Source organism: Cetorhinus maximus, chromosome 14, assembly GCF_964194155.1.
Source record: "Cetorhinus maximus chromosome 14, sCetMax3.hap1.1, whole genome shotgun sequence".
Classification (NCBI taxonomy): domain Eukaryota; kingdom Metazoa; phylum Chordata; class Chondrichthyes; order Lamniformes; family Cetorhinidae; genus Cetorhinus; species Cetorhinus maximus.
This window is the reverse complement of record NC_135892.1, coordinates 27,427,329-27,447,567: the sequence shown is the minus strand read 5'-3', so window position 1 is coordinate 27,447,567 and position 20,239 is coordinate 27,427,329. Positions and strand designations below refer to the sequence as shown.

The 20,239-nt window shown below is 45.6% G+C and overlaps 1 protein-coding gene across 2 annotated transcripts in view; it reads left to right on the top strand.

Moving 5' to 3' along the window:
• Positions 1-20,239, top strand: part of LOC144689551 (parkin coregulated gene protein homolog) — a 523,903-nt gene that overhangs the window by 368,327 nt on the left and 135,337 nt on the right. For both annotated transcript variants that reach the window (XM_078556725.1, XM_078556724.1), the window contains one exon: positions 4,606-4,777. In XM_078556725.1, coding sequence (XP_078412851.1) covers positions 4,606-4,777 — 172 coding nt within the window. The remainder of the gene's footprint in view (positions 1-4,605; positions 4,778-20,239) is intronic.

Sequence of the window (20,239 nt, the reverse complement as noted above, 5' to 3'; positions counted from 1 at the left end):
ACTGCACCTCAGACATTTTGAGGTAGCTGCTTCGCCACCTGTATACCCTGGCAGCAGGATAGTGGTGTCTTCTGCGGCCCCTTCCGCCTTGGACTACCTCTTGACCCCTCAGCCCTAGTGCCTGTGCCTGACCTCCCAAAGGTGGGTCCCCTGGAGGCAGCCTGTGCATTCCTGGCCTCCTCCCCCTTTTAGCCCTCCCATCCTCCTCAAAGGAGGTGCCTTCAGTTGAGAGTTCAGCTCCCATTCCCAGGCTAAGGGAAGGCTTCCTGAAACATGCAGGCCCAAAAACAGATTCCTCTCTGCAGATTACTGACCTGAAGGGTGTGAGATCAGACCAAGCAGCTGGTATGCGTTTTGAAGTATTGCCGATCACACAGGCAAGTATAAGAAACTTTGAAACATCAATATTTGACAGAGCACACTCGCGACCCCACTGAGCCCTCTTACCCTGCCCGTGGATGAGGTTTATACAAATATGTCCTACTCGCCTGCCCGTTGCACCCGTGCGTTGACCTGAAGATTGCATGGGTGCTGAAAAATCACGGTTGATCGACACATCAAGGGCCTTAAGTGGCCCGTTAATTAATGGTGGACAGGCATTCGACAGCATCGTGCGCTCGCCCAACGGAATATTGCGATGGCACGCGGTGATGTCGGGACGCTCGCCCAACATCACTGCGCATCATTTTATGTGCGTGCGTGCGGGGCCTGCTCCTGCCCCCGCACGCCAACGGGAAAATTCTGCCTTATGTGTTTGTATGTGTGTGTTTCTTAAGTGGATTAAAGCCAGCTTGTCTGGGTGCTTTGATGTATAGTAGTTTTACTATATAGATTAATTAGATAAATCTAAGGATAATAAAAGGTAAAGTGTACATTTACATTTGTTGAATAAAGCATTCAAGAGTGGGTGTAAAATCTTGCACCTAGCTGGGATACACCAAATTGGTGGAATGAAAGGATTATTGTGAGGAGATGTAACATTAAAAGCCTTGTGATATAACGGAAAATTTACATTCAAAGGAAAAGCAAGGTAAAAACCGAAAGGAGTTTGTGTGTGTGTAAGGCAAAGGCATTTAAGATCTAACCAGCCTGTAAGCCTACAACTGTGTCTGCAAAGGAACCAAATTGCAAGGAACCTCATTTTGAATTCATAAGATCAAATGTGCTTTGCCTGGTGCCTTTTTAAAGTCTATGGCCAGGATTTCCCGGTTGGCAAGCGAGGGACTGGGCCCGCTCGCTGACCCGTAAAATGACACGGGATGACATCGGGCGGAACTCCTGACGTCACCCCGCCTCATTTCAATTTTCAGGGCAGTGGGGGCTCAGCCAAATCAGCTGTGCGCCCACCAACTTGTCAATGGACTATTGAGGCCATTGACAAAATAATTAAAGTGATTAGTGGACCAGCCTGTCCAACCTTAAGGTTGGTGGGCAGGCCGGGAGCATGGAAAAAGCATGAAACCTCATCCACGGGTGGGATGAGGTTTTGTGTAGGTTTTTAAAAACTTAATAAAAGTGTATTTAAAAGTGATGGACATGTCTCAACTCATGTGACAGTGTCACATGAGGGGACATGTCAGGGAATTTTTTTTTCTGTTTTTAAGATTTTTTTATTGTGGAGCCGATTTCCCTGAGGCAGCACTTAGCCTCAGGGAGATGAGTGCGCTCTTTCGCGAAAGAACGCTCTCTCACCTCAGGGAATCCCCCCACCCGCACAGGGAGCGTACAGCGCTTCCTTGCGGATGTCACACTGGGTGGGCCTTAATTGCCCCGCCCACGTAAAATGGCGGGGTGCCCCCAATCGGGGGCGCCAATTGGAGGCATGCCTCTGCGTGCCTTCTCCTGAACTTTCCCCCCCGATGGGAAAACTCTGCCCTATGGGTCATTGTTGCCTTGGTGAAGATATACCTGGGAGTGATTAATTTGGGGATTTGTTTAAAAAATATTATGGTAGTAATTTGTAGGCATGTGTATGTGTTTAATTTGTTGTTAAATTAATGAAAGTTTAATTTAGTTTTATATAAAAACCCTCTTGAGGCTTGGTGGTCTTATTCATGAATTCAAAGCTGCATCTCAAACATGCTTATTGAAAATATAGGTTATGACAGTTGTTCAAGTTTCCCTCTGGGATTTGAATAACTCAGCCTTTACCAACTGCTGTGTCATAACACTAGTACCAAACTAACATCTACTGATGCACATATGGGATGCACGTGCATGTACTTCTATTCTCAAAGAACAGCACATGCATCATGCAGAAAGCTGCTGGCATTGTGAAAGATGGTGCAACTATGCACATCAAATTTGCACCCATAAGACACTACTAGATTTAGTGATGAGTAATGAACCAGAATTAGTTAACAATCTGACTATGATTATAATATGATTAAATTTGATAGCAGATTTGAGCAAAAGAAGCCAGAGTCACAAACCAAGATTTTAAATTTAATTAAGTCAAGCTTAGAAGGAATGGAACATAAATTGACCACAGGAAACTGAGCAGAGCTGTTAATGGATAAACCTTCAGGCCAATATTGGGATGTATTGAATGAAGTATTTAGTACAATACCGAAATAGTACATACTCCTAAAAGGCACAGTTTCACTTGTACAGTTAAACAACTATGGTCAACAAATGAGATAAGAGACAGTATCAAGCTAAAAGACAAATACAAGGACAACAGATTGGGATAGCAACAAAGTCATGCAAAGGAAAATAAGGCATAAAAAGGAATATAAAAATCTTGCAAGAGACATCAACGGTAATATTAAAAGTTTTTATAAATATATTAAGAGAAAGAGAATGGCAAGGAGGCATGTGGATGCATTAAAGGCAGATTAAATGAATGAACAAAGCTGTGACAGATGGAGTTCAATGTGGGAAAGTGGGAGGTCATCCACACTGAATTCACAAAAGACAAAGTAGAATATTTCTCTTAATGGTGAAAGATTAGGAATTGTGCAAGAGCAAAGGAATTTGAAAGTTGAGGTATATAAATCACCTAAGGCTAGTGCACAGGTACAAAACATAATCACAAAGGCTAATTGAGCAGTGTCCTTTATGCCAACGGCAAATCAGAGGATGCTGTGTTCAAAGTTGGGTGCAGCACCTCAACAAGAATATACTGGCCTTAGAGGGAGATTCACCAAAATTATACTATGGTTTAAGAGATTAAATTGAGGACAGGTTACATAAACTTGACTTGTATCCCCTATAGTATAGAAGATTGAGGGATGATCTAATTCAGGTGTTTAAAATTATTAAGGGATTCAATAGAGTAGAAAAATAAACTATTTCCTTTTGTGGATGAATCAGAACAAAGCAGCAAATCCTGATTTTTGGATTAAGTCATTCAGGGATCAGGGAGCACATTTTCCACACAAAGAATAGCCGAATTTTCGACACTGAGATTGACAGATTTCAAGGGTGTCAAGGAATATGGATCAAAGGTGACTATATGGAATTGAGGCATAGATGAAGCATGATCTAATTGAATGGCGGAAGAAGCTTGAGGGGCTGAATGGCCTACTCCTGTTCTAATGTTCCATTTCATACTAATATTTTGTGCTTTAAATGCTGGTCCAGAAAAATTCAGCATCGACACTTTGTTAAGTCACTATGTGACATCTTGTCAATAGTAAATAGATCCATTGAGTAATTTTGCTAAAGGTGAAGGGGTACAAACTTCTATTGAAAGGGCATTACTATAACATCGGCTGGGTTTTAAGGTGGGTGACAGGTGTCTTGGCCACCGGTTGGAGAACTGATGGGCGTCCCATGTCACTTTTCTCTGGGAGGCTTGAAGCCATTCTATTCCAATGAGGTGCTTACCTGAGCAGCTTTGGACCTCCCTTCCGATTGAGCCCTCAAGAAATTCCACTCCCAAGAGCTGCTGCCCGATCAGATGTCAGCAACTCTCAGGTATTAGCAGCGCCACTGGGAGCAGTGGCCACTGCCAGTACTCCAGTGGGGCCTTCACCAGAGATCAATAATGGATCCCTGGAGATAGGTGGGTGTTGGCAGGATGGGGATTGCAGGGAGGGGGGTCACTGGCGAGGGGTGTGGTGGAGGACCAGAAGCAAGGGCAGGGGAGGTGACCTGCAAAGCTCCCCTTCCCAATTCCAGGCCTGTCAATCAGGCTCAGAGTGACCGTGAATGAGGGACCTCTTGATAGGACACTGGAAAACTCCAAAGGGTTTGCTGGACAACCTCCCCAGATAATGAGCCCCCTTCCCCTGCGTTGGTTGAATACCTCCGGCGGCAGGATGAGGCCCTTAAGTGGCCACTCAGTTGGCCTCTGGGCTGGTGCTGCCTGCAAGCTTTCCCACCCGGACTTGATCAGAGGCAGTGGGAGGGCAGCAGGATCTCCACTCCTTATTCCCTCGTTTGATCATACAGCCCTCCACCCGCACCCCCCACCCTGCCCAAACTCACCCAGGGCAGGGGCATTAAATTCCACTCATCATTACCTTTACTTTAAAAAACATAAGAAAGCAAGCATGCAACAGATGTAATTCAGGAACAGCTCCTACAATTGTAGATTATATTGGTCCTGCTCACAGTTACAAGAAAACACATCTTTAAGGGGTCATTGTTTTCTTTCAGGTGGAGATTGAGAAATTAGACTACCACCATTATCTGCCTCTGTTCTTTGATGGTCTCTGTGATACTACGCACCCATATGACTTCTTTGCACGGCAGGGGATACATGACATGCTGGAACATGGTGGCATGAAGATTCTTCCCGTTATCCCTCAGCTAATCATCCCAATAAAAAGTAAGATTCTGAATTTTAGAATTTTACATTTCCCTCTTGTTAAAAGCACAGTATTTTTCTATGTGTAGTCAGCAAAATTAGGGAAAAGGCTGCTTGGTGTAGCACTTGGGGGTCTGATCAATACAACCAGACAGGCCAGTACAAGTTTCCTTCCAATAAACAAAACTTTCATGTAAGGATCCCTCCAATAAATTATACCGACTTTAAATACAGCTTTAATAGTTGCACTTAAAAATATTGTTTCAGATATTTTTGTTTCTTTCGTCTGTTTATTCCCAACATAACACACTGAAAAGGTGTGACCCCAACACACTTCCAATTCTGACATGTTACTGTCCACTAGGTGGTATGCAAGAGCAGCCTGGGTTAACTTGCCCATTAATTGTGCCTCTGCACGTTGGGAAGAGTGAGACTTCCAAGTGTTTATTCCCCCAAATTGTCCTGCCAAGATCAATAGCTCTCAGCCTGTGAATCAGAAGCATAAACCCTCATATTTTCACTCTAGAAAAGTTAAAGACTTGTATCATCCCTTGTAATATTGCCAGGGGATGGGCAACCTAATTATATTTGGAACTGATTCTTGAGGTTCTGAAGCAAAATTCTTTTATTTTCATTTCTTTTGTGAGTACGTCCTCTCGCGTGTGCTCCACTTGTATGCCAAGTTCATTTCTGACCCTAAATAACCAAAACTCATCACTATTCTTGGAGGTGCCCATGGGTCTCTTTATTCTCTCTCTACATACATATCCATGTGTATATTTCTGATTCTCCTGTGTATCTTTTTCTATCTCATATTTCTCTTGCTTGGTTCTTCACTATTTCTGTGGATATCTGTGGTTCTGAATCTATCATTGTGGCTGAAGTTCCCGCATATGTATCTCTCTCTGATACCTTCTTTTCTTGTGTGTCTGAACCTTTCTTTGGTCTGCTGGGAATATTCATCATGGCCCCTCTGCTCAGTCAAGGCCACTTCCAAGGCTGAACAGGCTACAGTAGGGTAAGTGTTGCCTTTTCCTTCATTGGATCAGAAGGAACAGGAGTGTTCCTCCGAGCTCCACAAGTGAAATCCTGGTCTCGGCTGCTCAAGGCTCCCGTCCCCTGAGACTCCACTGAAACCTCCGCCTGCCACTCAACTTCCTGCTGGAGAGCTGCCTCCACTTGATCAGCCTGATCTTTCACTGATGATAGTCTGTCAGCTGCCTCTTTACACTCATTTTTCAGGTGAGATGTAAAAAAAAGCCAAAGAGTTAAAATAGTCCAAGCCATGTTGATACTGACAATCCCCTTTTCTGTCCCATGTCTCTCTCTGCTTATGTTTGAACATATCTATCTCAGTCAGTTAAGAAAGACAATATAATGGGACTATTTCGCCCGGAGCAGCAAAAACTAAATATATTTTTAATTAAGATTTTTAAAACTATGTCGGTTTGATAAAGTGAATAAAGATGTGGTTAAAAATTGATTTGCCTTGGTTTTCAGCTTCAGGGGTTAGAATTTATAGCCTGCTCCCATTGGTTCCATTGGGGGTAGGAAGCGTGTGGATTTCTTGCTGCCATCTCACTTACCTGATAGTACAGTTGAGCTGAGCAACTCCTCAACTGGTGGCCGCCTCTGTGTCAGCAGGTAGCCAAGCAGCGTTGTGCTGAGACCATGTGATGCAGCCAGCCTCTTGTTCTTTAAAATAGACTATCCCTCTGAAAGGAAGGCTGTACCAAATTAAAGGAGGCTGTTAACTACTATTGCTGCAATTCTAAACAAGGAAACTGGTACACCAGGGCAATGAGAGACCTCCATGATCATGGATGGGGAACTGGAGTCTTTAGTGATGGAGATGAGCAGAAGGAGACACGCCGTAGGTTCCACAGAGGGCTAGGAGGCCATGAAGGACCACTCTAAGAAGAGGCATTACAACTGCAGGCCCCCTGCTGGTGCCTTTGTGTGGACAGGCTATCAAATCCTCTGGCCTCATGGTGAGGATGCAGTAACACACTCTGCCCAATCAAGAAACACTCCCCAGTACTTCCATACAGTGTGCGATAGCAGAAGTCCTTCAAATTCACTTTACCTCCATTTTAGATGCCTGTCCTTCTAAATAACATGAGTGGTGGGGCCCTCTTCCAGCAGAACACATAGGGCAGAATTTTATGTTCTGTGGGTGGGCGCTAGCCCAACACGATCAGGCGTAAAATTATGCGAGATGACGTCGGGCGAGCATCCCGATGTCATCACGCGATATTTCACTCGGCGGGCGCGCACAAAAGTCAGAAGCGTGTCTGCTAACAATTAAGTGGGCAATTAAGCCCATTAATGGCACAATTGTCTGCGATTTTTCATGGCCCGTCCAACCTTACTGTTGGCAGATAGACAAATCGGTCAGGTGGACTTTATGTTTTTCATGAGACCTCATCCAAGGGCAGGATTAAATCTCTGTTAGGAAATAAAATAAAAAGAAATATCTGGGCACAGCATTTTTATGACGTGTGCTTTCACATGCTTGATTATGATGCATGGAGATTTTTTTGCAGCTTTTTAGAGCTTTATTTCATTATTTGCAGGTCTGCAGCTCCCTGAGGCAGCTGTCTGCCTTCAGGGAGCTCTCTCGCAGCACTCACCCGCACCCGCGATGACATTGTCACCTGCCCTCTTCCTGCCCCCACCCTGGCAGCACTGAGCTTTTCAGCGCGCGTTTCATGCTGGCTGGCTATTAATTGGCCAGCCAGTGTGAAATCGCGGTTGGGGGCTGATCGCAGTCGGGGGTCTGTTTCCCAGCTGCTCCTGGGCCTGCTGATTGCGCACACCTGACGACCAAAAAATTCAGGCCATAATCTTTGGTGAGTAATGTACAAATGCATTGTATAGACTTGCTTGGTCCAGATTAGAGCAATGGGCGTCACTTCAGCTAATAGGGCTGTGTGACATCAGGATAGCTTCTGTTCAATGACTTCCTGCACACGCAGGGGACACCCGCATGTGTGCTCTTTTCAAAAGGGTGTGCTATGTAGGCTGTGCTGGAAGGACCCACAGAAATGTTATACACAGGAGGCCATTCAGCCCATTGTGTATGCACCGGCTCTCTGAACGAGAAATTCCCTTAGAGCCATTCTCCAGCCTTCTCCCCATAACACTGCACATTCTTCCTTTTCAGCTGACTGTCTAATTTCCTTTTGAATGCTTTGTTTGAACCTGCCTCCTTCACACTCTCAGGCAGTGCATTTCAGGCCTTAATCATTCATATCGCTTTTGCTTCTTTTGCCAGTTACTTAAATCTGTGGTCTCTCATTCTCAATCCTTTCTGGAGTGGGAACAGTTTCCCCCTATCTACTGTGTCCAGACCCCTCATGATTTTGAATACCTCTATCAAATCTGTCAGCTTTCTTTTCTCCAAGGAAAAATGTCCCAACTTCTCCAATCTATCTTTGTAACTGAAGTTCATCAACCGTGGAATCATTCTTGTGAATCTTTTCTGCACTATCTCAAATGCCCTCACATCCTGTCTAAAGTGTGGTGCCAGAACTGGAAGCAGTACTCCAGCTGAGGCTGAACTGATGTTTCATACCAGTTCAACATAATCTCCTTGCTCTTGGACTCTATGCCCCTATTAATAAAACCGAGGATACTGTGTGCTTTGTTAACAGCCCTCTCAACCTGTCCTGCCACCTTCAATGACTTAAGCACAAATACACCCAGATCCCTCTGCTCCTGCACCCTCTTTAGAGTTGTGCCCTTTATTTTATATTGTCTCTCCGCATTCTTCCTGCCAAAATGAACCTCTTCACATTTCTCGACATTGAACTTCATCTGCCACCAGTCCGCTCATTCTACCAAATTGTCTATATTCTTTTGAAGTTCTACACCGTCCTCCTCACAGTTCACAATACTTCCAAGTTTCGCATCATCCACAAACTCAGAAATTGTGCCCTGTACACTAAAGTCTAGGTCATTAATATATGTCAGAAAAAGTAAGGGTCCTAACACTGACTTCGGGGGAAACTCCACTACAAATCCACCTCCAGCCGGAAAAACATCCATTAACCACTACTCTGTTTCCTGTAACTTGCCTGATTTCATATCCATGTTGTTACTATCCCTTTTATTCCATGAGCTATAACTTTGCTCACAAATCTGGTGTGTGGCACTGTACCAAATGCCTTTTGAAAGTCCATGTACAACACATCAACAGCATTGTCCTCATCAACCCTTTCTGTTACCCGTTTCAAAAAACTCCAGGAAATGAGTTAAATACTATTTTCCTTTAGGAAATCCATGCTGGCTTTCCTTAATGAACCCGTATTTGTCCATGTGACTATTAATTTTGTCCCAGATTATGGGCGGAATCGTCCCAGATTTGCACTAAGTGCGATAGTGGGCGGGTAAAACGACATTTTACCCACCGGTCGCGATGGCGGGTTTTCACACCATATTGTCCCAAACCCACTGTATTACCTATACATTCTCAGGAAACATGTCGTTTCCACGGCGGGCAGGCTTTCATTTGCCCGCCAAGCAGTCACCTTGCCGCCTCATCATGCTGGGCGCCATATTTAAAGTCCAGCCGTGCACACACATTTCAGTGCTTCCAGCCCATGACGACTGCAGAGAAGATGTCCACAAAAGGCAAAAAGACTGCAGCGCCCAGGTTTAATGACACATCACTAGAATGCCATTTGAATGCCATGGAGGCCCGCCATAATGTCCTCTAACCCCACTCTTGCCGCAGGATGGGCAGCGGCTTCACCAATCCAGTGTGGCAGTGGTGGTCAGTGCCAATGCTGCACAGAATGGGTTGGCCATCCAATGCAGAAAGGGGATGAATGATCTCATTCGTGCAGCCAGGGTATGGCAACCATCTCATCACTCCAAGCTCACACGCTTAAGCCCATCACACATTCATTGACATCTCACTCACTGCCAGCTCAAGGCACATCACCACCCATTCTTACACACATACCCTCACATGTCCATCTGGCCTCATCTCCTCTGGAGACTGCCTTCTCAGCCCTCACCACCCTGAGGCCACTTGCACAGATCAACATGTGCCCCCCACATATACCCTGGGATACCCTCCTTCCCCAGTACAGCTCTCGCCCTGAAGCCTCTTCCCTTGCTTGAAGCCTCTTCTCCCCCTTCCCCAAGCAAGACCTTGCTCTGCGACCATTGAAAAACCACACACATATGGCTGATCAGGTAGGTAGAGACCAACCGTGAGCCCCCTAAAAATGATGTGCTGCTGTCTGTGAAGCCTGGCACTGATGACTGCTAGTGCTGACCGAAGCAAGGAAGGCAAACAAACCTTGGAGTCCCGAGTGAAGTGCAGCCCGCCAGGTGCACATCACTTACGTGCTGTTGTGAAACACACTGATGTGGGCGGATGATCCAGTGGGGAGGAAGAGTCCGGTGGGTTGGCCTTATAATGATGTGCTGATGTATCGGCAGGCAAAGCAGTCGACATTGTAAAACCAATTTTTGGCTTTCTCGCCATATTGTCTGCTCACGTCTCTAAACCTGCCCAATGCCGGTGGGTATGGAAAATTCCCTATGTTTCTAGGAGTTTCCCCACCACCAAAGTTAAACTTACTGGCCTGTAGTTGCTGGGCTTAACTTTACACCCTTTTTTGAACAAGGGCATAATGTTTGCAACTCACCAGTCCCCTGGCACCACCCCTGAGTCTAAGGAAGACTGAAAAACGATGGCTAATGTCTCTGCAATTTCCACTCTCACTTCCCTCCATATCTTTGGATGCATCTCGTCTGGTCCTGGTGTCTTCTTAGCTATAAGCATAGACAGCCTACTAAATACCCTCTCCTTATTAATTTTAAACCCTTTTAGTGTCCATAGCCTGAGTAGCATCTTGTTCCTTGGTAAAGACAGATGCAAAGTATTCATCTAATACCTCAGCTATGCCCTGTGCTTCCGTGCGTAAATCCCCTTTCTGGTCCGTAATCGGCCCTACATGACGTTATTGCAAGGTAGGGAATCAACAAATCATCTGCTAAATTTGAAGAAGTACTAAAATCTTTCAACATTTATTTTAATCTAAGAAGCAATAATACTCAAAAGAGTTAAATTTAACAAGCAAGTCCAGCAGCCAGGAGAGCCTGTTGATTCATTCATCAATTACCTGTACAGGATGGCAGAAGGTTGTGAATACGACGACTTAAAATCTGAACTCATCAGAGAAAGAATAGTGGTAGGAATAGCGGACAACGCACTCTCTGACCTTATGCAAGCAAAGGAAGATGGATAAGGAACCCTGGACAAGGCAATCCAGATAGTTAGGCAGTCAGAACTCTGAGCAACACAGAACCATTTTTATAGGGAAGAAATAAACTGTGGTGCAGAGGCCATCCCACAGTTCACCTAGTTGAGCAAAGACATGGGGAAATTCCAGGCCAGAGAAAGTAATACCTGAACTGGCCAGCAGAGTGATCACACCAACTCTGTGGAGCAAAGTGCCCAGGCAAGATGTTTGTCCTGCAATTTCAGCCCAATGCTTTCAGTGCAACAGAATTGGACACTATGACAAACTGTACAAGACAAACGCTCTGAAACGCACAGAAGGCGAGGTTGAGACTGCAAGCCTGGAAGACACACAGCCATGCTTCTTGGGTGAGATCAATAACTTTGGTTTTTCATTTTGGAATGTGGACATTTCAGTCAATGGCCATTTGACAAATTTTAAATTAGATATAGGAGCCAGCATAACAGTCCTGTCGGACAAAGATCCGTGGATGAAAGACCTCCAGCATTGAACAACAGACACACCACTCTATGGGCCCGGAGGAACCTGACTTCCAGTCATAGGCATGATTCTGGAACAACGAAGGTATGGCAGCAAACAAATCTTCGAGCTGATGTAAGTCATCCGTAAGCAGACTTTTTCTCCCTTGAGCAGAGATGCCTGTGTAGCCCTGGATCTTCTAAAAACGACAAAAAGATATCAAGACAACCAACGTCATTAATCATACAGAACTGCAAGTTCCTGAGTACTCAAACAAAAAAAAGAGATCCTGACTGGGACTTCAGCTCTGAAGTGTCTTCTCGTTTTGTGGAGCAGGTTTGTCCATTCTCACTACAGGTGTTGGGAAACCTTCACTGGTTAGACCAGCCAACCACCCAGGGAGTAACTACAACGCTTCCAGTGGAGGATGTAAAAGAGAGCAACCAGCAGTCTGATTAGCCTCACCTTCAGCTCCCACAATGGTACAACAGGTCAACACTGTAACCACCGACCAAATGCTGCAACTGGTAGGAATAGCAGATGACACACTCTCTGACCTCATGCAAGCAAAGGAAGATGGAAAAGGAACCCCTATTTTTGTCCCCTACAAAAATAAGAGTGGTACTGCCAAATCTAGACCTCCCTGGTTGTCTAGAGGAATACAGGGGAAGATCAAACAGAAAAAGATAGCGTATGATAGGCACAAAGAACTAAGCACTGCAGACAGCCTAGACGAATATAGGAAGTGCAGGGACGAAGTAAAAAAGGAAATAAGGAATTCAAAGAGAGGGCATGAAAAAAGGTTAGCAAGTAAAGTTAAAGATAACCCAAAGATGTTTTACCAATACATTAATGCTAAAAGATTAGTTAAGGAAAAAGTGGGACCTATCAGAGATGAAGATGGAAACTTGTGTGTAGATGCAGAGGCTGTAGGAAGGGTTTTGAATGAATATTTTGTCTCCGTGTTTACAAAGGAAAGGGAGGATGTAGATATAGTAGTTCAGGAGGAACACTGCGAGATATTGGATGGGATAGTAATAAAGAGAGAGGAAGTACTCGAAGGGTTGAAATCCTTGAAAGTTGATAAGTCACCAGGGCCAGATGGATTGTTTCTGAGGCTGCTGAAGGAAGTCAGGGAGGAGTTAGCAGATGCTCTGAGGATGATTTTCCAATCTTCACAAGTTACAGGGGAGGTACCGGAGGACTGGAGAAATGCAAACGTAGTTCCATTGTTTAAAAAGGGATCAAAAAGAATGCCAAACAATTATAGGCTAGTTAGTCTTACATCAGTGGTGAGCAAATTAGTAGAATCAATCCTGAGAGATAGGATTAACTGTCATGTGGAAAGGCATGGACTAGTCAGGGATGGTCAGCATGGATTTGTTAAAGGAAGGTCTTGCCTCACAAATTTGATTGAATTCTTTGAGGAAATGACAAGAAGGGTTGATGAAGGTAGTGCAGTAGATGTTGTGTACATGGATTTTAGCAAGGCATTTGACAAAGTCCCACATGGCAAATTGGTTAGGAAAGTAAAAGCCCATGGGATTCAGGGTAATGTGGCAAACTGGATAAAAGGTTGGCTTTGTAACAGGAAACAAAGGGTAATGGTCGATGGATGCCCTTGCAAATGGAAAGTTGTCTCAAGTGGTATTCCACAGGGCTCTGTGTAGGGACGCTTGCTGTTTGTGTTATATATTAACGATTTGGACGTGAATGTGGGGGGCACGATTGGGAAATTTGCAGATGACACAAAGATTGGCCAAGTAGTGGATCGTGTAGAGGATAACCATAATCTCCAAAACGATATAGATGGGTTGGTGGAGTGGGCGGTAAAGTGGCAGATGGATTTTAACATAGAGAAGTGTGAGGTCATACATTTAGGGAGGTCAAAGAGTTACAGGGAATACAAAATAAATGGGAATATACTAAGAGGGGTAGATGAAGTGAGAGATCTGAGCATACAAGTACAAGGTCCCTGAAGGCTGCAGTTCAAGTAGACAAGGTTGTAAAGAAGGCATATGGAATGCTCTCCTTCATTGGCAGAGGTATAGAATATAAAAGTAAGGATATAATGTTGGAATTGTATAAAACACTGGTGAGGCCACAACTGGAGTATTGTGTGCAGTTCTGGTCACATTACAGGAAGGACGTAATAGCACTGGAGAGAGTGCAGAGGAGGTTTACAAGAATGTTGACAGGGTTAGAAAAGAGTAGCTACGAGGAGAGGTTGGATAGGTTGGAGTTATTTTCCTTAGAACAAAGAAGGCTGAGAGGTGACTTGATTGAGGTGTACAAAATTATGAGGGGAATAGATAGAGTGGACAGGATAAAATTGTTTCCCTTGATGGAGAATTCTAGAACCAGGAAGTTCTAGAATCTATGTTAGATGTATATAGATTCAAGATAAGTGGCAGAAGGTGTAGGGAGGACATGAAGAACTTTTTTACGCAGAGGGTAATGGGTGAATGGAATTCGCTGCCCAAGTTGGTGGTAGAGGCAGAAACTTTAAACTCTTTTAAAAAGTACCTGGATCTGCACCTAAAGTGCTGTGAGCTGCAGGGCTATGGGCCAGGTGCAGGAAGGTGGGATTAGAAAGGGCACCTGGGTGTCTTCGGGCTGGCATGGACAAGATGGACCGAATGGCCTCCTTCAGTGCTGTAACTTTTCTATGGTTCTATGGAAAAGACAATCCAGATAATTAGGCAGTCAAAACTCCGTGAGCAGCACAAAACTCTAAATGTCTGACCGAATGTCAGATTTTCGGTCTGGCGGTGGGGAGGCTGGGGTGGGCTATATTAGGAGTCAGGGTGGGTGACCCCTGGAAGTAGCGAGGGGGAAGGCCTGGCATGATTTGGGCAACTTGGGCACAGATGAAAAGCAGGCCCTCAGAAAGTTTGGTCATCCATGGTGGAGTCCCTGACCCTCGGAGGAGACTTCATTGATTTGTCAGTTGAGTGGTAACTTTCTATGTTGTCCAAGTGTTAGCTGACCCTAGATTGGATGGCCCATCATGGGCTTTCACTAGGAAAAAATGTCTTCGTTGCTGCCTATCCACAGTGTACTGTATTGAAGCACCTAAACCAAGCAGTGGATCCACAAGACACAGACATGGAAATGGCATCATATTGCCACCACTACTTGGTACAGATATTCTGCAGTCATGTAGTTAACTGCCAAGACTCAGTGGATGGAGAATGACCATGGCATCGTTCATCATTCCATCCACTTTCCCTCTTGCCACCCATCCATCACACATAGTTGAGCCTTGACCAGGTCCCTCACATCTGCACACTGTCATGGCATAACAGTGTGACTAACAGGCAGTAAACCAGGAGTGATGTGACTGGTTGTGGAGCATAATATGCCACCTTGGAGTCACAACCACAAAGAACATGGCACCAAGCATCTGCACAGAGCCATTTTCTCCATCACACCTTAACGGTAATCACTGATAGAATGATGAAAATGGTTAGTGCATGTAAGCACACACCAATGAATGAAAGCATTGTAATTTGAAAGGCTTACCACCATTTTCGCCTTACATTTTTATTGATAGAATATTACACAAAGGAGATGCAGGGGAAGGGATGGGTCCAACTGCTCCATGTTTTTCTGATCAGGGCCTTCAAGTTTTGGTGGAAGAGGTCCAGAAGAGGAGGGCAGTCCTGTACCATGCTAGCTGGTGCAAACCACCTGCAATAACCAAGCAGGCCTGGATTTAAACTGAATTGCATCTTGGTACACACTACTGCCATGTGGTGTTGACAGGTGGTGGAGGGTGTGGATGTTGAAGGGAGTGGATGGGGTGCCAATCCGGAGGGCTGATTTGTCCTGGACAATGTTGAGCTTGATGGTGGGCAGGCTTTGGGGAGTCAGGAGGTGAGTTACTCTCTGCAGAATTCCCAGCCTCTGACCTGGTCTTGTAGCCACAGTATTTAAATGACTGGTCCAGTTCAATGGTAACCCCGCAGAAAGTTGACAGTGGGTGATTTATTAAAGGTAATGCCATTGAATGTCAAGGAGAGATTGTTGGATTCTCTCTTGTTGGAGATGGTCATTGCCTGGCACTTGTGTGGCATGAATGTTACTTGCCACTTATCAGCCCAAGCCTGAATGTCGTCCAGGTCTTGCTGCATATGGGCACAGACTGCTTCAATATCTGAGGAGTGACAAATGGTGCTGAACATTGTGCAATCATCAGCGAACATTCCCACTTCTGACCTTATGATGGAGGTAAGGTCATTGATGAAGCAGCTGAAGATGGTTGGACCTAGGACACTACTATGAAGAACTCCTGCAGTGATGTCCTGGGACTATGATGATTGACCCCCAACAACCACAACCATTTCCCTTTGTGCTATCTGCGACCCCAACCAGTGGAGCGCTTTCCCCCTGATCCCCATTGACTCCAGTTTTGCTAGGGTTCCTTGATGCTGCACTCGGTCAAGGACAATCATTCTCACCGCACCTCGGGAGTACAGTTCTTTTGTCCATGTTTGGATCAAGGTTGTAATGAGGTCAGGAGATGAGTAGCCCTGGTGGAACCTGCACTGAGTATCAGTCAGCAGGTTATTGCTGCACAAGTGCCACTTGATAGTATTGTTGACGACCCCTTCCATCACCTTGCTGATGATTGACGGCAGACTAATGGGGTGATAATTGGCCAGGTTGGATTTGTCCTGCTTTTTGTAGACAGGACATACCTGGGCAGTTTTCCAAGTTGCTGGGTGGGTGCTGGTGTTGTAGCTGTACTGAAATAGCTTGGCAAAGGGCACAGCTAGTTCTGGAGCACGTCTTTAGTACTATTGCTGGAATTCATAGCCTTTGCATGGAGTGAATTGAATTTGCTGAACACCGGCATCTGTGATGCTGCGGACCCCAGGAGGAGACCAAGATGAATCATCCACTCAGCTCTTCTAGCTGCAGATTGTTGCAAATGCTTCAGTCTTGTCTTTTGCACTGAGAGGGTGAAAGGTTATAGGGGGTAAGCAAGAATGTGGGGTTGAGTTTACATTCAGATCAGCCATGAACTTATTGAATGACGGAGCAGGATCGAGGAGCCGAGTGACCTATTCCTGCTCCTAATTTGTATGTTTGTATGTGCTGGGCTCCCCCATCATTGAGGTTGGGGATATTTGTGGAGCCCCTCCTCCAGTTAGTTGTTTAACTGTCCAGCACCATTCACGACTAGATATGGTAGGTCTGCAGAGCTTAGATCTGGTCCATTGGTTGTGGGATCGATTAGCTCTGTCTGTCACATGCTGCTTTTGCTGTTTGGCATGCAAATAGTCCTGTGTTGTAGCTTCACCAGGTTGACACCTCATTTTTAGGTATGCCTGCTGCTGCTCCTGGCATGCCCTCCTGCACTCTTCATTGAACCATGTGTTGATTCCCCAGCTTGATGGTAATGGTAGTATTGTTTTTTTTAAATTAATTTATGGGATGTGGGCATCACTGGCTAGGCCAGCATTTATTGCCTGTGCCTAATTGCCATTGAGAAGGTGGTGGTGAGCTGCTTTCTTGAACCGCTACAGACCCTGTGATGTAGGTACATCCTCAGTGCTGTTAGGGAGGGTGTTCCAGGATTTTGACCCAGCTACAGTGAAGGAACGGTGATATAGTTCCAAGTCAGGGTGGTGAGCGGCTTGGAGGGGAACTTCCAGGTGGTGGTATTGCCATGTGTCTGCTGCCCTTGCCCTTCTTGATGGGTTGTATGTTTGGAAGGTGCTGTCTAAGCAGCCTTGGTGAGTTCCTGCAGTACATCTTGTAAATGGTACACACTGCTGACACTGTTTGCCGGTGTTGGAGGGAGTGAATGTTTGTAGAAGGGGTGCCAATCAAGCGGGCTGGATGGCGTCAAGCTTCTTGAGTGTTGTTGGAGCTGCGCTCATCCAGGCAGGTGGAGAGTATTCCATCACACTCCCGACTTGTGCCTTGTAGATGGTGAACAGGCTTTAAGGAGTCAGGAGGTGAGTTGCTCGCCACAGGATTCCTAGCTTCTGACCTTGCTCTTGTAGCCACAGTATTTATATGGCTAGTCCAGTTCAGTTTCTGGTCAATGGTAACCCCCAGGATGTTGATAATTGGGGATGCAGCGATAGTAAAGCCATTGAATGTCAAGGGCGATGGTAGATCCTCCCTTGTTGGAGATGATCAATGCCCGGCACTTTTGTGGCTCGAATGTTACTTGCCACTTAGCCCAAGCCTGGATATTGTCCAGGTCTTGCTACATTTGGACATGGACTGCTTCAGTATCTGAGGAGTTGCTGATGGTACTGAGCATTGTGCAATCATCAATCAATCAATCATGCTGTGCCACAAGGTTACAGATTGTAGTTGTATACAATTCTGCTGCTGCTGATGGCCCACAGAGCCTCATGCAAGCCCAGTTTTGAATTGCTAGATATGTTCAGAATCTATCCCATTTAGCATGGTGATAGTGCCACACAACATGACGGAGGGTATCCTCAATGTGCAGACAGGACTTCATCTCTGCACGATGAAGGACTATGCAGTGGTCATTCCTACCAATACTATCATGGACAGATGCTTCTGCAACAGGTAAATTGCTGAAGATGAGGCCAAGTATTTTTTCCCTTTTGTTTGTTTCCGCACCACCTGCTGCAGATCCAGTCTAGCAGCTGTATCCTTTCGGGCTTGGCCAGCAGTTGTGCTATTGAGCCACTCTTGATGATGGACATTGAAGCCCCCCACTGGGGCAGCTCTTCCAATTTTGGCACAAGCTCCCTAGATGTTAGTAAGGACGACTTTGCAGGGTCTACAGAGCTGGGTTTGCCAGTATCGTTTCCGGCGTGGGCTCAGCCTGCGCAATATGCCTTATTTGCATGTTTGCTGGCAGATACAGTCCTTTAAACATGTGGAGGGTATAAAATCTTAAGTTACGTCACTCTCAGCATTGTGGGCATAGTTTGATTATGGCCAAGGTGACGAATGGTGCCTCATTTAAAGGCATTAGCGTTTATGTGAGAGGGGCAGGTTTTGAAGGACTTCTTACCATTTGTATTTCTAATACATTGAGGCACATGGTTAAGATGGTGAAGGTTTCATTTTAATGTAACTGAATCAAACTCATTGTTGATTCTGCACCTTGTGGGGGATGTGCATTCCCCTGAGTAATTGTGGCGTCAGTGTAAAAGGTTCTTTACTTGGAAGCCGCCTTCTTGAACCACTGCAGAGAATGCAGTGTGAGATGGGAGGACTTATGTGAATTGATTTTGCACAGAGTCAGCCATGGCTACATGGCCATTCCTTCCAGCTGCTCTGCCACTGGCAGCCTCCTCATACTCCTCTGTCAGAGTGGACAGGAGTTTTCTCTTCCCCATCATCTCCTCCTCCTCTTCAGAGGTTGGAGCTCTGCCCGCGTTGTTGTCATTGTCGATTTCTAGGCCCCTCCACTGTGCAATGTTGCGCAGCATGCAGCATACCACTATTATTCTTAATGCCCTTGCTGGGTTATACTGCAGGGCTCCACCTGAGTGACTGAGGCACCTGAAGTCCATTTTTGAAATGTCAATGGCTTGCTTGATTGTGCTCCTTGTGATGACATGCTTGCTGTTGTTGTTGCACTCTGCCTCAGTTTGAGGGGTTTCAAAGGGGGTCATTACCCCAGTTCTTAAGGGTTAGCCCTTGTCTCCTAGAAACCAACCACAGATCTGTGAGGATGGCTGAAATAGCTGAGGGTGTTGGAAACTCCTTAGTTTGAAGGGATTGTGGAAGCTACCAGGGAACCTTGCATACACTTGAATAAAGAGCTTCTTGTGGTCACAAACCACCTGTACATTGAGTGAGTGGAAGGACTTTTGGTTGACAAAAATGTCCAAATTAAGAGTTGGATCCTTTATGGCAACATGGTTGCAATCAATAACACCCAGCCCTCGAGGGAATCCTGCTAATCGGGCAAAGGACATGGCTCTTTGTGCCTGAGGTGCCAAATCTACAGGGAAACTAATGTGATTCCCTCACATGAGCAAGCAGGGCATTAGATACGCCCTTAATGCAGCTGTGTGCTGCTGACTGGGATATACCAGACAGATCTCCTGTTGAGCCCTGGAAGGAGCCTGAGGCATAAAAATTGAGAGCAATGGTTACCTTCAATGGCAGGGTGTTGAGGTCAATAGAGTGCAGCTCGAGTTGTTGCTGGACCATGCAACATATATCTGTCACCACCTCATGTCTTAGCCTCAATTGCCTTTGGCAATGGTTTGCCATCATATTGAGGTTTGATGTCCTAGGGCTGTACACCCTTCCCACAGAGTAGTACCTGGTTGTCCTGCTTCTTTTCCTCCTCCTTCCTGGTGCTCATGGCGCCGCCTCTTCCTCCTGGCCTTCTGCTTTCTCTCTGGCCTTCAGCTGCTCATGTTGACAGGCTTCTACAACATCAATGTGTGAGGGTGCCATGCCCATCTTGTATTTTCCTTCGCACGAAGCGCAAATGTGCCCTTCTCAAGCACAAAGTTCTTCCTGGCACCTGGGTGCATAAGCCAGTAGAGGCAAAAAAAAAACACTCTACAAGTCCAGCAGACTCACCCTCCTACACCCTTGGGTTGAAAGAAAACAGTTTGAATTGAGCTTTTGCTAATCCTGGGGCAGTTAAGACAAGTTTAAAGCAAATTCTACTGGGTACCTGCACTCCTCCAAAGAAATGAACAAAGTTCAGACCTGCTCCCGCCAGGTCTACTATGCGCACGTCACGTTCCAGACACCTGTGATGTCAAAATCCGAT